We start from the raw sequence: 19108 nt of genomic DNA, 5'->3' as shown, positions 1-19108 counted from the left end.
AGGTCTACAGGTCAGACTAGAGGCTAATGCTCAAGTTTGTCTATTTCTCCGAACTGAAGCTTAACTGACTCGTATTTATTAATTATTTGATCGGGACAGAGCACGTTCATGAACATCAATATAAAATACAAGATGTAAACATGCCGGAGTTAGAAAAAATGCTAATTTACATCCGTAGTCTCATTTCTGGTGACAAAAACAGAGACTTTACAGGTGATGATATACAAATATATTTAATTTAAAATGGACAGAAACTAAATAAACTCACCAAAACCATTAGTACGCTAGCCTGTTCACTGTTCACATAATCAGCAACTCTGATCTTGTTTTAAATAAATCCATAATTCCGAGAGGAAGATGAGAACACGTGCGCTCTTTTCCCCCGCTGTCTCTCTGCTGAGCAGCTGCCCCGCTGCAGCAGCTCGTTGGCGGCTCTCAAACCATTAAATTAGCTCATTACAATGACAACAATCACCACTACATCTCAGTGCTGGTCTAGGTTGACTCTTCCAGTTTATCTTCGGGATCCTGAAGGTCTCCAGCACGAGTGAGGAGGAAAAACGTTATGCAGAGAATCGTACACGATGCTTATTGTTGTCACTTATTGTCGTCAGCGACAGCATCCAACAGAAACTGACATTCATCACCTCTGCTTCTCCAACTACACACACACACACACACACACACACACACACACACACACACACACACACACACATACACACACACACACACACACACACACACACACAGCGTCAGAGAGCAAAGAGGCAGCAGTGGAGACAGAGAAGTGAACCAGGAGAAGTAAAGATCACTCATTTGTTACTGTTAGTGCAATAAAACATTCAGGAGTTAAATGTTTTAAATAACAAAAAATGATTTATGTTTCTTCCAATCTGCAACTCACCTCTAGATATCACTAAATATTACACACTGTTCCTTTTAACCCAAATTCCGTGTGAGTCAGTGAGTTGTTTTCTCATTCAACTGTTATCAATATAGAGTCATGTGGTCTGACTGCAGCAGGTCCAAGAAGGAAGAATTCAAATAACGTTTGAAGGATTATAGGCTAAAGGACATCTATGTTGATTTATTTTGGAGAAATGCTGTCAGTACCCGGCTTTGACTCCCTGTGTGTGTGTGTGTGTGTGTGTGTGTGTGTGTGTGTTGTAGAAGACCAACAGCGACTGATCTATGCAGGCAAACAGCTGGAAAACGACCGTACCCTGTCTGAATATGGAATCAGTAACGAGTCAACCATTCACATGGGACTAAATCTTCGGGGGGGATGGACTCCTGAGGAGGGAGCTGGTGGAATGGGTGACAAAGGCGGCAAAAACCGAAGTATGGAAACTGTGTTTTATTTGTAAACCTACTCTGGATACTTCTGTTCTCTACTGGGACACATTATGATAACACACCAGAGCTGCACTTCAGAGACGCAGCTATACATGGACAACATTGAGCAATTTCCAGCTACAACACGTTCAATATCTATTTGATATTTCATTTTATATTGCATGTTTGGATAATCGTTACTATTTCTCTGTTGGTTAACTTAAGAGATGTGTTCACATATGTTAACCTGTTTGTGTCAGACATCAAACAGACGTTCTGCATTATGTATTATTATTATGTATGTGCTATCACCGTCCTGAAACAAAGGTCTCACTTGGCAAAGTCACACCTCTGGGTTTGGACGGTGTGCAGGCTCTTCACACTACTAACAGTTTAAAAAAGAATTGGCTCCACTTCAAGCTACATGAAAATGAGTGCTTTTATTTTTTGCTGTCAATATATATATATAATCTTTAATTTTAAGAATGACAGTGAAAGTATTGTTGAACTATTTTAGTCACCCAGCTTCCCTCAACATTATTGACTCTGTAAAGCAGCTCAATAACATGACAAGTCTACTACTGCCATCTAACGGTCCTTATGTCAATAGATGACCACATTTCATCAAAAGATAATGTTACAGACTGCCGTATTGAAAATGCAAACTTAACTTTCTCTTTGTTAAACCTACTCTGAATTAGAATAAGACACCAGAGCTGCACTCTGAACCGCTCTGCTGTGATTTTGGTGTTAATAGAAACCTAATCTCTGTAACAGTGTCTGCTGTTTGATGTACAGAGAAAGTAGATGGGTGTGCCTTGAACCTTGAACCAGCTTTTAATCTGGTTCAAACTGCTGTGTAATAATGTAATACGTTTTCCCATTATGAGAATATTATTATGTTATAAACTAAGCTAAATATATTGTACAATACTGTAATGGATTCAACACATAGTATAATCATTTAAAAACACTCTCCTTCTTAAAGCATATGGACTCTTCTAGTTTTACATGACATACATGGATTCCATAATTTACAGCAACTGGACTTTGTCTGTTTGGTCTCGAGGACATTTTTAATCAATCATTTCTAAATCGGTGAAGCCTCTTTAATGTGAGACACAGTTCAGGACTGTAAGATGTCCAGTGACCTGGACAAAAGAGTTCATTTACAGAGATGTAGTTTAATATACTGGGTGATTCTTAGCATGTGAAATAATACTTTCATACATAATTATTCCACGTCATACGAGCACACGCATATTATGTGATGATTATTACATTATGAGCTTTTATTACTTTTAAATGATTATGCACAGTTATTCCATGTTAATACACTTCCTTTATGTATTTGTTGGTGATTATGGTGCAGCCATGTTTTTACCTATGGAGAACACCTTTCCGTTTAAACATGGATTAGTTTCCAGTACGCAGGACACCACTCCATGTAAACGACTGAAGTCAGGGATCTGACATCAGCTGGAGAAGTGAAATCAGAGACACCTTCACTTCCTCAACCAGCAGCAGCCGAGTCGTCTCCACAAGGATTAATACTGAGGACTTCCTACCAGACACCAAAAGAAGCCACACAGATGGACAGCTAAATGTTCTCAACGTCACGTCAGCAAAAAGTTGTTAAAGTTTTTCTTTTTATTTCTATTATTGTATTAAGTGATGTGTAACCAACTGACATGGCTGCAAACTATGAACCAGTTTTATTTTTGTAATTTTTTTTTTTTTTAATTTTAAGAATGAACTATTTTAGTCATCCAGCTTCCCTCAACATTATTGACTCTGTAAAGCAGCTCAATAACATGACAAGTCTACTACTGCCATCTAACGGTCCTTATGTCAATAGATGACCACATTTCATCAAAAGATGTGTTGAGACTTGTGTGTGAAAACATTGCTCGTCTGACATTCCGTACTTCAGTGTTCACATTGTTATTCTCATGACTGAACCAGTTCTTCTGTTATTACGCTTTGCTTTGAATGCGACTGTCTGGGCTTCAGTATGAAACTGAAGCATGTTCTATGAGCTTGTGGAATAATGTCAAGAGACTCAAAAGACCTAAAGAAACTTTTAAAATGTGTCGTTATTTACGTAGATCAGAGAGTCTATTGTGTTCATCTCAGTGTTTCAATATCATTTTTAATTTTTTCATCAGTCAGTGTTATTGTTGGATGTATCAATAAATGGTGCTACAGCGCCTCTGCAAAATTGTCTCTCAGGCTTTGTTCTGCATGAAAGGTCACACAGATGACCAACTTTCAACTATACTCCATGTCTATTTGTAAAATATCAATTTGATATTTAATATTTTATGTTGCATGTGTGGATAAATGGTACTAATTTTGCTCTGTTCAATGTACAGGAAATGTATTCACATACATGCACCTGTTTTGTGTTTGACTATCATGTAGACTTACTGCATCCATGTAAAGATAAACTAAAGATGAAGCTTAAAACGTGTCATCAGTCATCAGTTAAACGTTATTTGGGGATCGACCTATAGAGGGGGCTACACATCCTCTGCAGAGTTGACTCTAGATCAGTGTTTGTTCTGCATGAAAGGTCATACAGGTGAATTACAGACACAACTGACAAAAACATATATTATCACACAGGTATGTGCTTGTGAAAAAAATGCTTCCTACGGCTACAAAAACTTGCAAATGATGAACAGACAACGCCATCTTGAAAATGTCAATCCCACAGTTCTCTGTGTAATCGTCTCACCTGCATTGATTTAAAAAAACATTCTGAATAAGGTATTATATCATCAATTATCACAGTTAAAGCCTGTTATGTGATAATAGTGTTAGAACTTGAGCATATGTTTTACCGGTTCAGTGAGTGTCGACATCTTTGTCTTTTAATGAACATAGCGTGACACACAACACCCCCCTCTGCTTCTCAAACATGGAACAGTCAGGAAGTAGAAACAGCTTTGGGCTCCACAGCAGACCGTTCACCTTGAGTGGACACAGGTGAGTAATCCAGGTAAGATACCAGACATTGTAAATGTGCCAGCTGTAGTGCAGGGAGGAAAAGCAGCAGCTTCAAGAGTGGGACTGAAGCACTGACACGGCACCTCACTGTTTCAGTCCCATATGTCTGCATGCAGCAGCACAACGTTAGATGTGAGAGCACAGCATGCACAATACAGGATCCTGAAATCAAAGCAGCTAAATGGAATTCAGCCATCGTTCATTTAATCATTTACACCTGTGAGTTTCCTAATGTGACGAGTGAAAATGTCCTTTGTGGAAAAAGGCCTTTTGGAGCTGATTCCTGTCACCTCCTCAACCTCACCACCAAGCTCCTCATGTACTCAGGACTCTTTGTTTTCATCCAGAGAGCTGGACCTCTGATGGAGAAGACCCATGTCATCCAGCGTCATACTTAAATACAGTACTCGAGTAAATTTACATTCTACCACTGATTACACTGCACAATAAACGTGTTCCTCAGGACTCCAGTGCCATAATATTGCCATCAATGTCACGTCTAGCATTGATATTTTTCTTTTATGTTTGCACAGGACACAATTGCCAAATAACCCAAGAAAGGTTTTTAGTTATCTCAACATTTTACCATTTTCCGGCAAATGATTTACTTTTGTGATCTCGGGGTCTGAGATGATGTTGTTACCCTATGAACACAGGTGGGACAGAACCTAAAACATTAAAACAGGGTAAAATTAAAATAATCTGTGATGTCATGATCTTATATCTATCCACTTACACTTTCGCTCTTGGTGTCGTTTCTTTCAGATCTGCCATTTTTTCCCCCATTTTGGTTTGAATTGGGCTCCTTGCATCCCTAAAATATGTGTAATCTTCTCCATCACAAACGTTTCCTCTACCATCCAGCCACTGAGTCCTTTCCATACCATTTTCTAATAATTGCTTTGAGCGGTGATGATCAAGTTACTATTAAGCTGCTGATTAACTTTGTACAACATAGAGGAAATGTATTCACATGCATCCACCTGTTTGACATCAAATAGACGCTCTGCATTATTTAAAGGGTAAACTTTATTACGTGATGCAGTTATCAATGATGAACCATGAACAGAGATCAATGCTAACTTTCAGTGGCAGCATCACAAACAAGCCTTTTACGACATCGAGAGAAATACAGTAGATATGTTTAATGCTCACAATGTTGTAAGCCAGGTCTAGACTTTGAGCTTCAGTTGCAAATAGAAGCAGGATATTTGTATCAGTTAAATGAACAGATTCATGTCCTCTGCCACTCAGGTATAGAGGTCTGTCTCGGTGCCACACCACTGGAGCAAAGCTCGTAATATGAAGATGGCTTTAATCTCAGGCATTCTTTAGTGAGCTTCAGGCACACAAAACAGAACTCCACTTTACACCGAGCACAGACAACGTTTTTACATTTAGTGCTGTCATGCTCCAACAGCAAACCACAGGTGGGACATGCCCGGATGCAGGGACAGCCAGTGACCCCCCTCACATCCTTAAAGGTGATGTCAGGGCAGCTCTTCAATATTTCCAGTGGGTTGTAGCAGTCATCATTTCCACACCAGTCTGAACGTGGAGCCGGACTTTTCCATTCCCTCAAACACTGCCAGCAGAATATAAAACTGCTTTTTTTGTCAGCTGTGCACACGGTGCATCGGACACTCAGATCAGAGAGATTAGTTCTCACCACGCGGGACTGGCAACAAGGACACTGGTACGTGAAATTAAAAGAAAAAACTAAAATGAGACGTTTTTTTATAATCACCCTTTGTATTTGTATGCATAACATTGTTTTTTTTCAATGAACAGTTTGCAAAGATACTTACAGATTTGACTTCCAAGAGATCCGTGGCAGCGTTACTAAACATCTTATTTTCAAAGTACTTAATTTCTTCGGGGGTCAGCAGAGCCATTTTACGAACTTCATCGAACTTCCACTCAACATCACAGCGAGGTTGGCCGCACACAAATCTGCGCTTACCCTTAGATATTAAAAACAATGGAAACATGTTGAGCAAATTCTTGAGCATGTCTGTTTTTTACTATTAAAACAAAAATGTTAACTGTAAACGTAATATTTGATGACACATGCTGCAGCTATGCATGTTGTCAGTGCGGTTTAGTTTTAACGTTATTGGATTTTATGATAAAAGTGATGTAAACAGCACCTCGTCCAGCTGCCGGCGGCACCAGTGGGTGAGAGACATCGGAGTGACAGCATGACCGCAGGACATCTTTGCTCTGAGAGACTTGTAGTCATTGCACAAAACTACCAGACACACACAAACAAGAAGATGAGTTAAGTATACGCTATATAATTAAAAACAACATACTTAAAAGTTAGTACAAATAAATCATAGCAGAAATGTTATTAAAGGCTATCATCATATTTTATAACGCTACAGGCCTAAATATGACATTTAGCTACTTACAGTCTAAATCATCCTCCCCATCCACAAATGTAAGTGTTCTGTCTTGAGGGTCGTAACATTTCTCCTGTTCGGTTGAAGAGGAGCTTTCCATCGTGACTAAACGTCGGTATGAAGACCACTCTCAAGCGAAATAACTGAGCAGTGAGCGTTTCTTTCGCGGTTCAGTTCTATGAAGTCACGTGATCCTTAGTGGCCCAATCTGTGATGGAAATCATAAAAAAAAAAAGGGCTTATACGTCTGTAGCTTTAAGTTTCACTTTCTGCACCTGAATATATATGAAGCGCTCTCCACACAGTCCTCATTGTGCAGACTGAGCGGCAAAATGGTAGTTCAGCTGAGAGTAATTACACTTAAAGGAGAGGAAATGATCATCGATCTGTGCGACAGTGAGCTGCAGCTGAGAACGATGACTGTCCTGCAAATGAAAGAGAAAATTGCTGAACAACTTGGGTTCGGTATGTAATCGTCCTTTAGCCCAGATCTTTTCACCAAAAAGCCCACAACAACAACAAAAAAACACCAACAACAGGTTTAGCAGTAACTCGTTTATGATACTAAACATATTAATGACGTGTATTTCTGTTTTAAGGTGACAACTTGCGGATTGTCTACGGAACCGAGCCACTGGAGGAAGATAAACTGGTGGTATCCTATGGGATCCAACACATGTCTACAGTTCACATAGTGCTGATTTTGCCTGGTGGAGGAGGACCTCCGGAGAAGGGAGATGGCGGAATGGGTGACAAAGGGGGCAAAAACAGAAGTAAGGAACATCTCGCTCTTTTTAAAACCGAATCTGGATTGAAATAACACACCAGAGCTGCACTTTTAACCGTTTGCTCAAGAACCACTGTGCTGCGATTTTGGTGTTAATAGAAACCTAATCTCTGTAACAGTGTCTGCTGTTTGATGTACAGAGAAAGTAGATGGATGTGCCTTGAACCTTGAACCAGCTTTTAATCTGGTTCAAACTGCTGTGAAAAAGGCCTTTTGGAGCTGATTCCTGTCACCTCCTCAACCTCACCACCAAGCTCCTCATGTACTCAGGACTCTTTGTTTTCATCCAGAGAGCTGGACCTCTGATGGAGAAGACCCATGTCATCCAGCGTCGTACTTAAATACAGTACTCGAGTAAATTTACATTCTACCACTGATTACACTGCACAATAAACGTGTTCCTCAGGACTCCAGTGCCATAATATTGCCATCAATTTTTCTTTTATGTTTGCACAGGACACAATTGCCAAATAACCCAAGAAAGGTTTTCAGTTATCTCAACATTTTACCATTTTCCGGCAAATTAAGTTATTTACTTTTGTGATCTCGGGGTCTGAGATGATGTTGTTACCCTATGAACACAGGTGGGACAGAACCTAAAACATTAAAACAGGGTAAAATTAAAATAATCTGTGATGTCATGATCTTATATCTATCCACTTACACTTTCGCTCTTGGTGTCGTTTCTTTCAGATCTGCCATTTTTTCCCCCATTTTGGTTTGAATTGGGCTCCTTGCATCCCTAAAATATGTGTAATCTTCTCCATCACAAACGTTTCCTCTACCATCCAGCCACTGAGTCCTTTCCATACCATTTTCTAATAATTGCTTTGAGCGGTGATGATCAAGTTACTATTAAGCTGCTGATTAACTTTGTACAACATAGAGGAAATGTATTCACATGCATCCACCTGTTTGACATCAAATAGACGCTCTGCATTATTTAAAGGGTAAACTTTATTGCGTGATGCAGTTATCAATGATGAACCATGAACAGAGATCAATGCTAACTTTCAGTGGCAGCATCACAAACAAGCCTTTTACGACATCGAGAGAAATACAGTAGATATGATTAATGCTCACAATGTTGTAAGCCAGGTCTAGACTTTGAGCTTCAGTTGCAAACAGAATCTTAGAATGAAATCCAACAGTGGAAGAACAGCATAGTGTGACAGAAGAAGGCAGTAAGCCACATCATGATCAGTGACCGTGTGCACATTCGCTCTTAGTTTCTGCGCCACACAGATATGGAGGTTTGTCTGGGAGCTACGCCATCACTGCAGGCGATGAAGTAGGAGCTCGTCTTCAGGCACTTGGGAGTGAGCTTCAGACACACGAAGCAGAACTCAACCTGGCAGCGAGGACAGATGATGTTCTTGCAGCCCGTTTTGTCGTGCTCCACCCTCTGACCGCAGGTGGGACAGGCCCGGATGGAGGGGCACGCGTCGACCCCCTGCACCTGAGGGAGGGCGGTGGTCCTGCAGGTCTTGAGGAGCTCGAGGTCGTGGTTGATGCAGCCGTCGTTGTCGCAGCGGTCGGAGCGCGGAGCCGCACCCTTCCATTTCTTCAGACACTGCCAGCAGAATTGGTAACGTTTCTGCTTGTCTGATGTGCAGACTGTGCACTGCACGTTGAGGTTACTCGGGTCCACTCTCTCCACATAGGTCTTACACCCAGGACACTGTGGGGAAGGATGTGAGAGACGGTATTTGCTTCAGAGTCAGATGAGAACATTGATACCACTCTCACATTTGTCAGGTAAATATGTAACTTGAGACAACACCCCTTTAGCTTAGCTTAGCACGAAGACTGGAAGAGGGGTGACCAACTTTAACAAAATCTGCCTTCCTGCACCTGTAAAACCTCACCAATTAAAATGTTTGCTAGATGTAGTAGAAACAAACAATCTGTGCTGAACTCATAAGTAAATCAGTCTGTAATTTGCTGAAGGTGGAGACGACACCGGTGACACTCACTGTTTTATAGTCACAGTACTCTGTGGAAGCCATACGTGCAATGTTCTCCTCAAAGTACTGCATCTCTTCAGGGGACAGCACTGCCAGTCTGCGCACCTCTTGGTAAGACCACTCTTTATCACACTTCTGAACGGTGCCTTCCATTAGAGCAGGGCACTTAAATTTGTACTGGCCCTGGAATTAAAAGGACACATGTTATATTGCCAGTCAAAGATGTGGTAAAAACTGTCTGGGAGTGAAACTTAAGAGCGGTGTAATTAAGTATAATAAACTGACGACATGCACCCTGGACAAAGGTCACACGTACACACTGAGGAAAACAGACTTTTGCATGAAAGTGACGTGAGGAAGACAGTGTTCCTCTGTTAATTTGAAGGGAATATGTGTCAAAAAGTAGTTTAATAAGTTGTCAAAATGGGCTCTGTTTTATTGCCGGTGAAATGTAGCGGAAGAAATAAGTCATTCTTAGGAGACAGTCTGAAAACTCCTCGGACATGGAGTGAAAACGCACCTCTGTGCTCTGTCAATGAGATGGCGGAAAGTACCTGATCCAGCAGGCTGCGGCACCAACCGGTGAGCGACTCCGGGGTGACGGCGTGACCGCAGGACATCTCTGCTCGGAGACATTTGTCTCCCTCCTCTGGTGCTGAGGAGCACAACAGCAAGAGCAGACATTGAACTCACCATTACAGTCGCATCCAACGCGGAGGAAAAAAAAAATGAAGATAATAAAGCCTCGCATCTGCATGTTTACATATAAAGTATGTAATTACGATAACTAATGCACGCACCACAAAACATATTCGACAATATCATTATATTTAACCGTTTTTTCGTTGTGCTTACGCAGTGGATCCAGATCATCTGGCCTGTTGACAAACTTCAGAGTGGTGTCTCTGGGGTCGTATCTTTTCTCCTCCTGAGTAGTCATTTTTGTTTCAGCTCCCCGTCGACAAACTGCTTCTCTGTCTGCTGTGGTTGCGCAGCGAGAATGGAGAATGAGGTGAACGAGGCTGACTGCTGTGTCACAGTCACTCCGCCAAAGATTAATTTTTCTTCTTTTGACTTTCACTTTCCCCCTTTCGGCAGTTACAAGAAGTCACGTGATTGCAGGACGGCAGATCTGGATTCCCCTTCCATTACTTGCATTCCATTTTAATGACATTGTTTTATTCAAGCACACTGTGCACAACCTTTGGTTTATGGCCTTTCTGTACATGATTTATCCTTTTAAAATCAACCCCGTACGTTTCTAAATAATTATTCCATATTCATTCTGATCAATCAATCAATTGATAAACATTTTCCCAGCAGCTTCTTAAGACAACCAGAATGAGGAACAGCTGGTAAACTAGCACTACTTTGGGCAGATGCCAAACCCTGCATCTGGAGTATCAGGTGATTCCCAGTTATCAACACCAGATTGCGAACTGAATAAAGAACTGTATTGAAATATAGTTGTTGTTTTTAGGCTGTAGAATGGAAATGCTGCTCGGGCTTTAATGATGCAGACAAACTTCCCAGTGTCCAAAATGTCTAAGTGGTGAGTTTTAGTTTGTTTGTGTGAATGCTGTTGGCATGAAGCGTTTGAGTGCAGTCGGGAAAGCACACACCGGTATAGACGTCACTTGCACAACCTGTTAGACAAAAACAAGACCTCAGCAGCTGGCACCGAAGAAGTTGGCATTATTGTTAATGATGATAATGAGTATTAATAGTTGCAATCATGAGTCATACTTCCTCTCTGGCACTGTCATATACTCTCATTGTTTTTAATATACATTCTGTACGCTGTATTGTGTTGTACTGTCGAAAGTGAAAGTATCCTCTGCGCTCTTCTCACGTAAGATCCCCGCGATCAACGCCCTGAAGAGTCATTTGGATCTGAGTGGCGGAGCCGAAAGCAGCACAAGCAACTCGCGCACACACGCACACAAAAAAACCTCACAAAAATGGGAAAAATCTACCAGGTCGTTGTGCACGGGCTGAGGGGGGAGAAGATGATGATCGACCTGTGCAACACGGATGAGCAGTTTAAGAGCTTGACGGTGCTGCAGCTGAAGGAAAAGATAGCCGAGAGACTTCCCGAGACCGCAGGTAACCTCACTTTAACCTGACACGCTTCAGTCGAAGTTAGACAAACGTTTAGTTTTTAATTATGGTTTCGTGTTGTTTGGTCAGAAGATCTTAAGGATTTTTTTTTTTTTTTTGGGAGGGGTTTTTTATCATACAAAGCAACGACTTGATAGTTTGCAGTGGTGAAAGTACAAAGTACTCTGATTGTTTACGAGAGGACAAGTAGTACAGAAGTCCTGCATTCAACTTTTTTTATTGACAGCAAAATGTAGCCTACTTAAAGTGCCTGAAATGTATCATTATGCTTGTACATATGAGCAGAATTGTCATGTTCAATTTAGTACACCATAAAGTAGTATAAAGTAGCACCAAAAACACTTAGTTACATAGTTGTCACTGGTGATTTGATAATGTCGTCCAGATTAAAACTGGGAGTTTTTTAAGGTTTCCATTGAAATACTGTTGAATCAGAGGTTCAGACCGGCAATATTTATGATAATAATTACTGTTTTTCACAGCCACATTAAAACCTTCAACCAGCTGAGAAGAAACAGATTCCTAGAGTTAGTTATAAGGCCAAGAATGTATATTTGAAGTTTACCTATAAAGGAAACTTGTATTTTAAATGATATAGTGATATATATCTTTGAATGTGGTTCTTTATGTTTAATTCTGTTACTCTCTGTGTGTGTGTGTGTGTGTGTGTGTGTGTGTGTGTGTGTGTGTGCGTGTGTGTGTGTGCGTGTGTGTGTGTGTGTGTGTGTGTGTGTGTAGGAGAGGAGGCTCTGCGGCTGATCTTCACAGACAAGATGCTGGATGGAAACGAGCTGCTGCTGTCTGAATTTGGGATCCAGCACATGTCCGTCATCCACATGGTGGTGAAGGTTCCAGGAGGAGTGACCGCTTGACCGAAACCAACTCCCCCCCTGCTGCTGTTTTCACATTTTAAAAGCATCACTGTTTTATTGCAATACTCCTTTTAATACTGCCATGTTTTAAATAAAGAAATGCTGCTGCTGCTCTACAAAACAAAGAAAAGTTCTGTCTTAAGCCTGGTCTTTGATTAAGTGTGCAGATATTAAAGCCCACACTGAAGCCACATCAACAAGGGCATCAGATACAGGCAGGAAGTCTCATGTGATGAACAGGGTCCACCATGGGACCGTGCAAGGGCTCTAGTGGCCTACAACAGCACAAGTGACATAAATAACATCATGCATTAAATCAGTTCTAATTAATGTCTAATCAGTTTAATTTAAATCGCAATAAATTTAATAATTCAATACTATATTAGCAATAGGCTGCACATCTTTATGGCGGTATCTAAACACATTTAACAAATGTCAAAATTCACTACACACACGTGGTGTGCCTTTAAGGATTCTGTAATATACAAACATCTCTATGGATAACCATAGATGATCCACAAATGGTAAAGGTGCATCAGACAGAGCATATGCTGCGTTCACGTCCTCCCGTAAAGCAGAGAGAGAAGACAGAGGACAAGCTTTTTCGTAGCTTTCGATTTATTTTACATTCATTTCCACAAAGATCCTTTTGTGCAATTATTGTTTCATTTCCTTGTCAGTCAAGTGAACCGTCTCTTTAACTAAAATGTATTACTGACACACCCTGAATGCAGCATTTCATAGGTTTGTGACAAGCGAAAGAGAAAGTACACACCGAGGGTTGTACTGGAGACAGAGACACTGCGTGTTCGTGTCAGCGAACAGCAAAGTTGACCAACAATCGGGAATGTCTTCTTTTAAAAGTGAAGGTGAGCTCATAGTGTTTCCGCATTTGTGTGTTTGTTTCCGAAACAGGTGCGATTGATTTTTTTTGTCAACAAGTAATTGTCAACTCCTCTGCAGTCGACAGTGAAGCAGCGGACTGAGACCGTCGTTTAAAAGGAATCGAAATGAATCTGTTGTACAATAGTCAACAGTTTTTCTGCAAAATGTTGTCCTCTCCAGGTAAGATGTACTGTACGAGCTCTATAATGGTGTGAAGACAGTTATGTTTACATGTATTATTATTATTATTTCCTCCCTGCAGCCAAAACGTACCATGGCTTGAGAAATCAAGGGGCAACTTGTTACCTGAACAGTGTGCTGCAGGTGCTGTTCATGACCGAAGACTTCAGAGAAGCTGTGAAAAGGTTTGTCCAACTTCATCCCATGTGATGCCTTTAAATGCCTTGTTATGACTCCACTGTGTCTTTATTTTGTGTAGGCACACCAGTGATAATCCTGCCACTGACTTCATTGATCGCCACCTGACATCCTTGTTTGATGATTTACAACGATATGACTCATACACCTATAACATCACAAAGAAGCTATGCATCGATAACGGTACAGTGTGTCAGAACAACAGATGACATAAAGGTCACAGTGTCAGGAAATAATCTCAGTATCTGCATCCTGTGCACTAACACTTCCTTTAATCCCCACATTCCCCTTTAATTATTTTAACTTAACTTGACCCTTTATTTTGTTGAAGAAATACACATTTGATTTATGCTCCCCCCCCCCCCCCCCCTCTCAGTGTATGAACAACGTGATGCCGCTGAGTACTTTGAGAAGATTTTAAGACTGACCAGTCGCGAGGCATCACAGGTAAAGACGACATCATCAACATCGAAGGGATTCTGTACTTCAAATGAAAAAAATACTTTGTTTACCAAGTTGTGTGCTTTCAGATCTTCCACGGACAGTTGACACAAAAGACCACATGTTCATGTTCCAATGAGACTGACAGCGACGGGCCGTTTTGGCATCTTACTCTTGCGTTGTTGAGTTCCTACACAGGCGACTATAGCGTGGTAAGAAACTCACAACCTGCCAACTTTGAAAGCACTTTTTTTTTCTTTTAGCAGATGATGTCTAGTAAAGTAAATATGCCATTTTGCAAAAAATCGTATTTCGAGATATTGCAATACAAAATGACGTCATCTTAATTGATAGTAAAGCACATACTAACTCAAATTTCTCAGAAAATCTGATCAAACACAGTTAAATCAAACTATTTTCTTAATCAGACTGCTCAATATTTGTGAGCATGTGTGTAAACATAGTGTAGAGGTGGAAATATTAATTTTTTCTGTATAATTTCACTTGAGCACTGTTACGTTCATTTTCCTTTTTCAGGAATTCTGTCGCTAATTTCACGCGTAAGTGACATGAGTGCTTTTTATCAGGTGGCTGGCATTGAGGAGTATTTCAGAGTTTCACATTTCAGCGGAGAAAACCAGATGTACTGTGACGTGTGTGATGCCAAATCTGATGCTACTATGGTGAGTAATGAGAAAGCATGTTTTAGTATTTGTGTACATTGGCTCTGTGATTTTGCAACGACAGTATTAAAAGTTGATTATGTTATAAGGGTATTATAATATAAGATATTAATAAGTGTTGGGGACCCGTTTCTTTCAGAAATGTGTCATAAAGCATCATCCAGAGGTTTTGATGCTGCTGCTGAAGAGGTTTGAGTTTGACTACCGATACATGTCGTATGTCAAAAACAACTGCACTGTGGCTGTTCCCTGCACCCTTCAGATACCAGAGGTGTGGCGTATTTTACTATTTTATCATGAAGCATTTATTTTTCATTTCTGATCATATTTTCCTCCGGTGATCAGAACCAGACGTATGAACTGTACGCGGTTGTGGAGCATTTTGGAGATCTGAGAAGTGGACATTACACTGCAAAAATCAAAGCTCAGGACGATGAGGGATGGTATAAATTCAATGATGAGAAGGTCACACCGGTAAGACTGATCATTCGTTGTCTTATTGACAAATACATATTGTGTTGACAGTTACATATAGCAGTGCAAAAAAAACTCCAAACAGATTCATCATCTTATGTTTGTTTATTATTTTCATCAACAGCTTGGTTTCCAGCCATTTCAGGTGGATAACTTTGAGAAGTAAGTTTCATTCCCACCATACACTTTATTTCTAACTGATTATAAATGTATTATTTTCAGTTAGATTGAATACACCACATACACATCTTGTACTATATTACACCATGATGTTTCTCTCACCCGTTCTAAAACCCAATCTCTAAAACTCTCCCACTTACCCGACAACCTCCACTGACTACGGTGCTGCAGAAAAGAAAAGGAGAAGTAACCCTTTCTGCACGCTCACATGCATGCATACCTACATATTGGTGCATGTGAGCGTGCACAACAGACAGTCACCTAACACAAGCAATACATCTAGCTGTATTTGAAAATGACCTCGCTCTCTTTTGCACATTTCTCCCACTAGATCCAACAGCGCTTACCTTCTTTTCTACAGGAAAAAGAAAGGTAAGATGGCAGACATTTTCATTGTGTTAATGATGTGTTCAGTGTTCAGATTGCTTGGTACTGTGCTTGAAATCACTTTCTCCCTATTTTCCAGTGGATGCTGCTGATACTTGTACTCAGGACACCGGAGAGATGTCGTCTCCTGGAGGCTTCCCGCCTGCTACCAGTGGTATTTACAATGACCAGTGTCAAGATGCTGCAAAGAGGGGACAGGAGGTTGAGTGGGCAGCTACTGAAGAAACAGTAATTAAAGGCATAGTCACTGTTGGGTCTAGAGGAGTGGGGCAATCATCTGACCTCTTCAAAGGGGATCAGGACAATGGAGTTTATTCCAGGCAGAGCAATCATCAGGTCGGTAATGAGGACATGAATGACTTTAGTTATCATGCAGAAACACAAAGAGACAAGGATGAAATAATGACGGTTGATCATGAAGACAAGGGAGGAAATGCACAGGCTGACAACCAGACAGAAAAGAGAGCAAGCTTATCTGGAGAAACTCTAGAAGAGAGTGTTGATGATCCGGATGATGTCAGTGTCAGAACAGGTGATGTCACACACAGGAGACCAGAGGAGGGTGAAGGCATGCGCAACACAAAGCGAAAACAGGAAGTCGGCAACATGCAACCTCAGCAGGTTTGTGTTGACATGCAGAAAGACGAGGAAAAAGTGGTAACGGGTGTAAATAGAGACGAGGGTGGAAGGAAGGAGAGGAGAGGAATAGTGTCAACAAAATACCTAGACAGGGAGGCAGAGCGTCGGGACGGTGAAGGATTAGATCATGTCAAACAGAACATGTATGAAGATCAGGAAGGTACACAGGAAGTTAGTCCTGTTAGTGTGGACAAACAGGAAGATGGGGAGGGGATGAAAACAGATGATGAGGAAAGGAAAGCAGAGAAAGGAAAGCTCTTGACAAAATATGACCTCTACAATGATGGCATTCAAGGCAGTGGAGTTGGTAAGAAGAAACAGAACACGCCTAAAGATGATCAGAGGTCTAAACGAGGAAGTGGAAGCAGGTTTTGCCCTGAGCAACCGAGAGTGGAGGAGAGGGATGTGGAGGGAGACAAGCAACAGAAGAGAGGAGATGATGAGCATGCACAAAGGAAAGGAGCATCAGAGAGAGAAGAACAGGATCAGAATAGAAGATCAGAGAGTGTTACAACGCAGAGAGAGGGTGGTGCAGCGAAAAGAGCCAAAGGAGGTAATGAACATATTCAAAGAAGAGCGGACTCTTCTGCAGGAAGCAGCAGAGTGACAGAGAACAGGGGAGATGGCAGTGTTGAAAAGTCTCAACCATCAAGAGCAAGAACTGGACATAGTGAGGATGCAATGGAAGGAAGACGTAGTTCAAAGCAGTCAAAAATATGCTTCGGACAGATAATTGAGGAAGAAATTATAACAACAGGTAGTGATGTTCAAAAAACCACTGTGACAAAGAATATAAGAATAATAAGTGAAAAAGGAAGCTCTCAAGGCAGCCTTAGGAGTTTGGTAGAATATGATGAAGGAAATGCTGAAATAGAATCTGATCCAAAAACAGATGCAAAGGTCACATTGTCAAAGGGTGTTCACGATTTACGACTGAATGACTTACTTTTGCGGAAGCCTAAGAAAGCCAGAAAAAAGCAAAATGTGTCTGATGCACATGAACAAGCTGTTGGGAAAAAACATGCAGTGAAAGAAAGAGGTGAGAAGAAGAGACGCTTGTGGCGTCGCTCCTCCCCTCTGAAGCAAAACACAAAGGACAAAAAGAAACGCAATAAGACTCGTGGATGTTTTTCTTTTTTTTGTAAAAGCCGGAAAACTGCAGACCAGACTTCAGAGTCAGATTAAAAGGAAAAACATACTTTGTCCAGGAAAACAAAAAAAATATTATTTTAAAAGACTGCCTGTCATTGTGGTGAATTCATGTTTTTTTTTATTGATACTTGGCAGTATTGCACTCTACTTGCCCAATCAGCAATCGGGCACTACATGCAGTACTGTAGTAATGTGCATTTGTCTGCTGGTAGCAATATTTTCTTTGTTCATTCTGATTAAGTCTATTTAACAGTGTGAAATAAAATAAATAAAGTGTTGAAGATTTATTGGATCAATAGAAAGTAATGCTTTGGAAATTGACTTAAAAAAGATTTCAATTCAAGGAAAAACAAGATCACTTGTGTTCAAATCATCTGAAATCACATTCACGGATTGAATGATCAAACTTTTGTTTGTCGTTTATTGCTTGACCTTTTACATTTTATTCTGAAAATCTTCCTGTTAAGTTGTTGAGAGATAAATAAATGTATGGCACTGAATGCAACATATAATTTGAATCTCAATTGTGTGAGGAAGTGAAAAGTCAAATGGAAGTCTTTGTATAGATTTTATTTGTGTTATTTTATGAATAAGTGTCTCCTGATTTTACTGTTAAATACTATTTTGAATTAATTAGGCCTTTGCACACTGCTCTAATAAACTATTGCTGCACTGCCCACTGACTAATGTCATAGATGCTTTAGATTTGATGTTTATTACTTTGAACCAAACTATTGTAGTCATTTGTGTCATTTGTTGGATTCTGAAGGTGATTTAAAGAAAAAATAAAACAGAGAAAATGAAATACATGCTCAGACACACACTGTTGTTGTGGAAAGTCCTCTTGTAGGTTGTGATGGCAGAAGAGATTATCCATATAGACTTGTTATACCATACAACCGTCAGGCAAATCAAGTTTCTGAAATCACAAAAGACATTTTCTACTTTAACAGAGAAAAAAGGAATAAACTTCAGGATGGACAACAGACGTTGAAGTAAAGTAACAGCAGTCAAATTAAAAGAAAGAAGTGTGTATCCTTTAAATATGTTGGATATTGCATTGGGATAATATGTTAATATAATATGTTACTGTGAGACTGTGTTCAGGATTAATAGTCATCCTCCCCTCCCTATCATCTGAGTTCATATCATGTTAATGTTTAAAGAACACTTTGGACCAGGAAACATATCTTTGAGAATATCTGAAAGGATCAAGCAACAAGCCTCCTCCCTGCCCTAAATGAAGCAGTCATGAAAACAAATGTAGACTGTTATATCACTGACATTTGAGTTTCACTTTCAGTCTGTTGCATATTTACAAGAATTCAAATGGCATGTGGACAGACAGGTTTGGTTTTCCCCTTAAGTTGCTTCTCATTTAATTATA

General features: G+C 40.4%; 4 protein-coding genes across 4 annotated transcripts; 2 read left to right on the top strand and 2 right to left on the bottom strand.

Annotated features, from left to right (window-relative positions):
• Positions 1-5370: 5370 nt before the first annotated feature.
• LOC137885989 (E3 ubiquitin-protein ligase RNF19B-like) lies at positions 5371-6910 on the bottom strand. The gene is made up of 4 exons (XM_068728359.1): positions 6765-6910; positions 6501-6601; positions 6159-6314; positions 5371-6043 (listed from the first exon to the last, which is right to left on the bottom strand). Exons 1-4 carry the CDS (start codon positions 6853-6855, stop codon positions 5585-5587), a joined length of 807 nt encoding a protein of 268 aa, XP_068584460.1. The 5' UTR covers positions 6856-6910; the 3' UTR covers positions 5371-5584.
• Positions 6911-8481: 1571 nt separating this feature from the next.
• Positions 8482-10601, bottom strand: LOC137885987 (E3 ubiquitin-protein ligase DDB_G0292642-like). Its single transcript, XM_068728357.1, has 4 exons — positions 10365-10601; positions 10064-10164; positions 9519-9692; positions 8482-9223 (listed from the first exon to the last, which is right to left on the bottom strand). Exons 1-4 carry the CDS (start codon positions 10447-10449, stop codon positions 8768-8770), a joined length of 816 nt encoding a protein of 271 aa, XP_068584458.1. The 5' UTR covers positions 10450-10601; the 3' UTR covers positions 8482-8767.
• Positions 10602-11386: 785 nt separating this feature from the next.
• Positions 11387-12632, top strand: zgc:194655 (uncharacterized protein LOC794380 homolog). Its single transcript, XM_068728360.1, has 2 exons — positions 11387-11615; positions 12369-12632. Exons 1-2 carry the CDS (start codon positions 11471-11473, stop codon positions 12500-12502), a joined length of 279 nt encoding a protein of 92 aa, XP_068584461.1. The 5' UTR covers positions 11387-11470; the 3' UTR covers positions 12503-12632.
• Positions 12633-13270: 638 nt separating this feature from the next.
• On the top strand, positions 13271-18398 carry LOC137885955 (uncharacterized). The gene is made up of 12 exons (XM_068728321.1): positions 13271-13371; positions 13466-13567; positions 13650-13752; positions 13827-13948; positions 14142-14212; positions 14296-14418; positions 14794-14889; positions 15029-15160; positions 15235-15363; positions 15488-15525; positions 15875-15915; positions 16010-18398. The coding sequence occupies exons 2-12, from the start codon at positions 13513-13515 to the stop codon at positions 17752-17754; spliced, it is 2655 nt and encodes an 884-aa protein (XP_068584422.1). The 5' UTR covers positions 13271-13371; positions 13466-13512; the 3' UTR covers positions 17755-18398.
• Positions 18399-19108: the final 710 nt, after the last annotated feature.

Source organism: Cebidichthys violaceus, unplaced genomic scaffold, assembly GCF_023349555.1.
Source record: "Cebidichthys violaceus isolate CVI_PGR_0920_01 unplaced genomic scaffold, fCebVio1.0.p SCAF_41, whole genome shotgun sequence".
Lineage (NCBI taxonomy): Eukaryota > Metazoa > Chordata > Actinopteri > Perciformes > Stichaeidae > Cebidichthys > Cebidichthys violaceus.
The sequence above is the reverse complement of the archived record's forward strand: the minus strand, read 5'-3'. Positions and strand labels throughout refer to the sequence as shown.

Excerpts from the sequence above, each read along its gene's own strand:
- zgc:194655 (XM_068728360.1), top strand. The coding sequence starts at position 11,471 with ATGGGAAAAATCTACCAGGTCGTTGTGCACGGGCTGAGGGGGGAGAAG. Across the intron at positions 11,616-12,368 it reads GAGACTTCCCGAGACCGCAG|GAGAGGAGGCTCTGCGGCTG; the intron begins GTAACCTCACTT and ends GTGTGTGTGTAG.
- LOC137885955 (XM_068728321.1), top strand. The coding sequence starts at position 13,513 with ATGAATCTGTTGTACAATAGTCAACAGTTTTTCTGCAAAATGTTGTCC. Across the intron at positions 13,949-14,141 it reads GAAGCTATGCATCGATAACG|TGTATGAACAACGTGATGCC; the intron begins GTACAGTGTGTC and ends CCCCCCTCTCAG. Across the intron at positions 15,364-15,487 it reads ATGATGAGAAGGTCACACCG|CTTGGTTTCCAGCCATTTCA; the intron begins GTAAGACTGATC and ends TTTCATCAACAG.
- LOC137885987 (XM_068728357.1), bottom strand. The coding sequence starts at position 10,449 with ATGACTACTCAGGAGGAGAAAAGATACGACCCCAGAGACACCACTCTG. Across the intron at positions 10,165-10,364 it reads AGATGATCTGGATCCACTGC|CACCAGAGGAGGGAGACAAA; the intron begins GTAAGCACAACG and ends TGTGCTCCTCAG. Across the intron at positions 9,693-10,063 it reads GCCGCAGCCTGCTGGATCAG|GGCCAGTACAAATTTAAGTG; the intron begins GTACTTTCCGCC and ends TTTTAATTCCAG.
- LOC137885989 (XM_068728359.1), bottom strand. The coding sequence starts at position 6,855 with ATGGAAAGCTCCTCTTCAACCGAACAGGAGAAATGTTACGACCCTCAA. Across the intron at positions 6,602-6,764 it reads TGGGGAGGATGATTTAGACT|TTTTGTGCAATGACTACAAG; the intron begins GTAAGTAGCTAA and ends TGTGTCTGGTAG. Across the intron at positions 6,315-6,500 it reads GCCGCCGGCAGCTGGACGAG|GGTAAGCGCAGATTTGTGTG; the intron begins GTGCTGTTTACA and ends TTAATATCTAAG.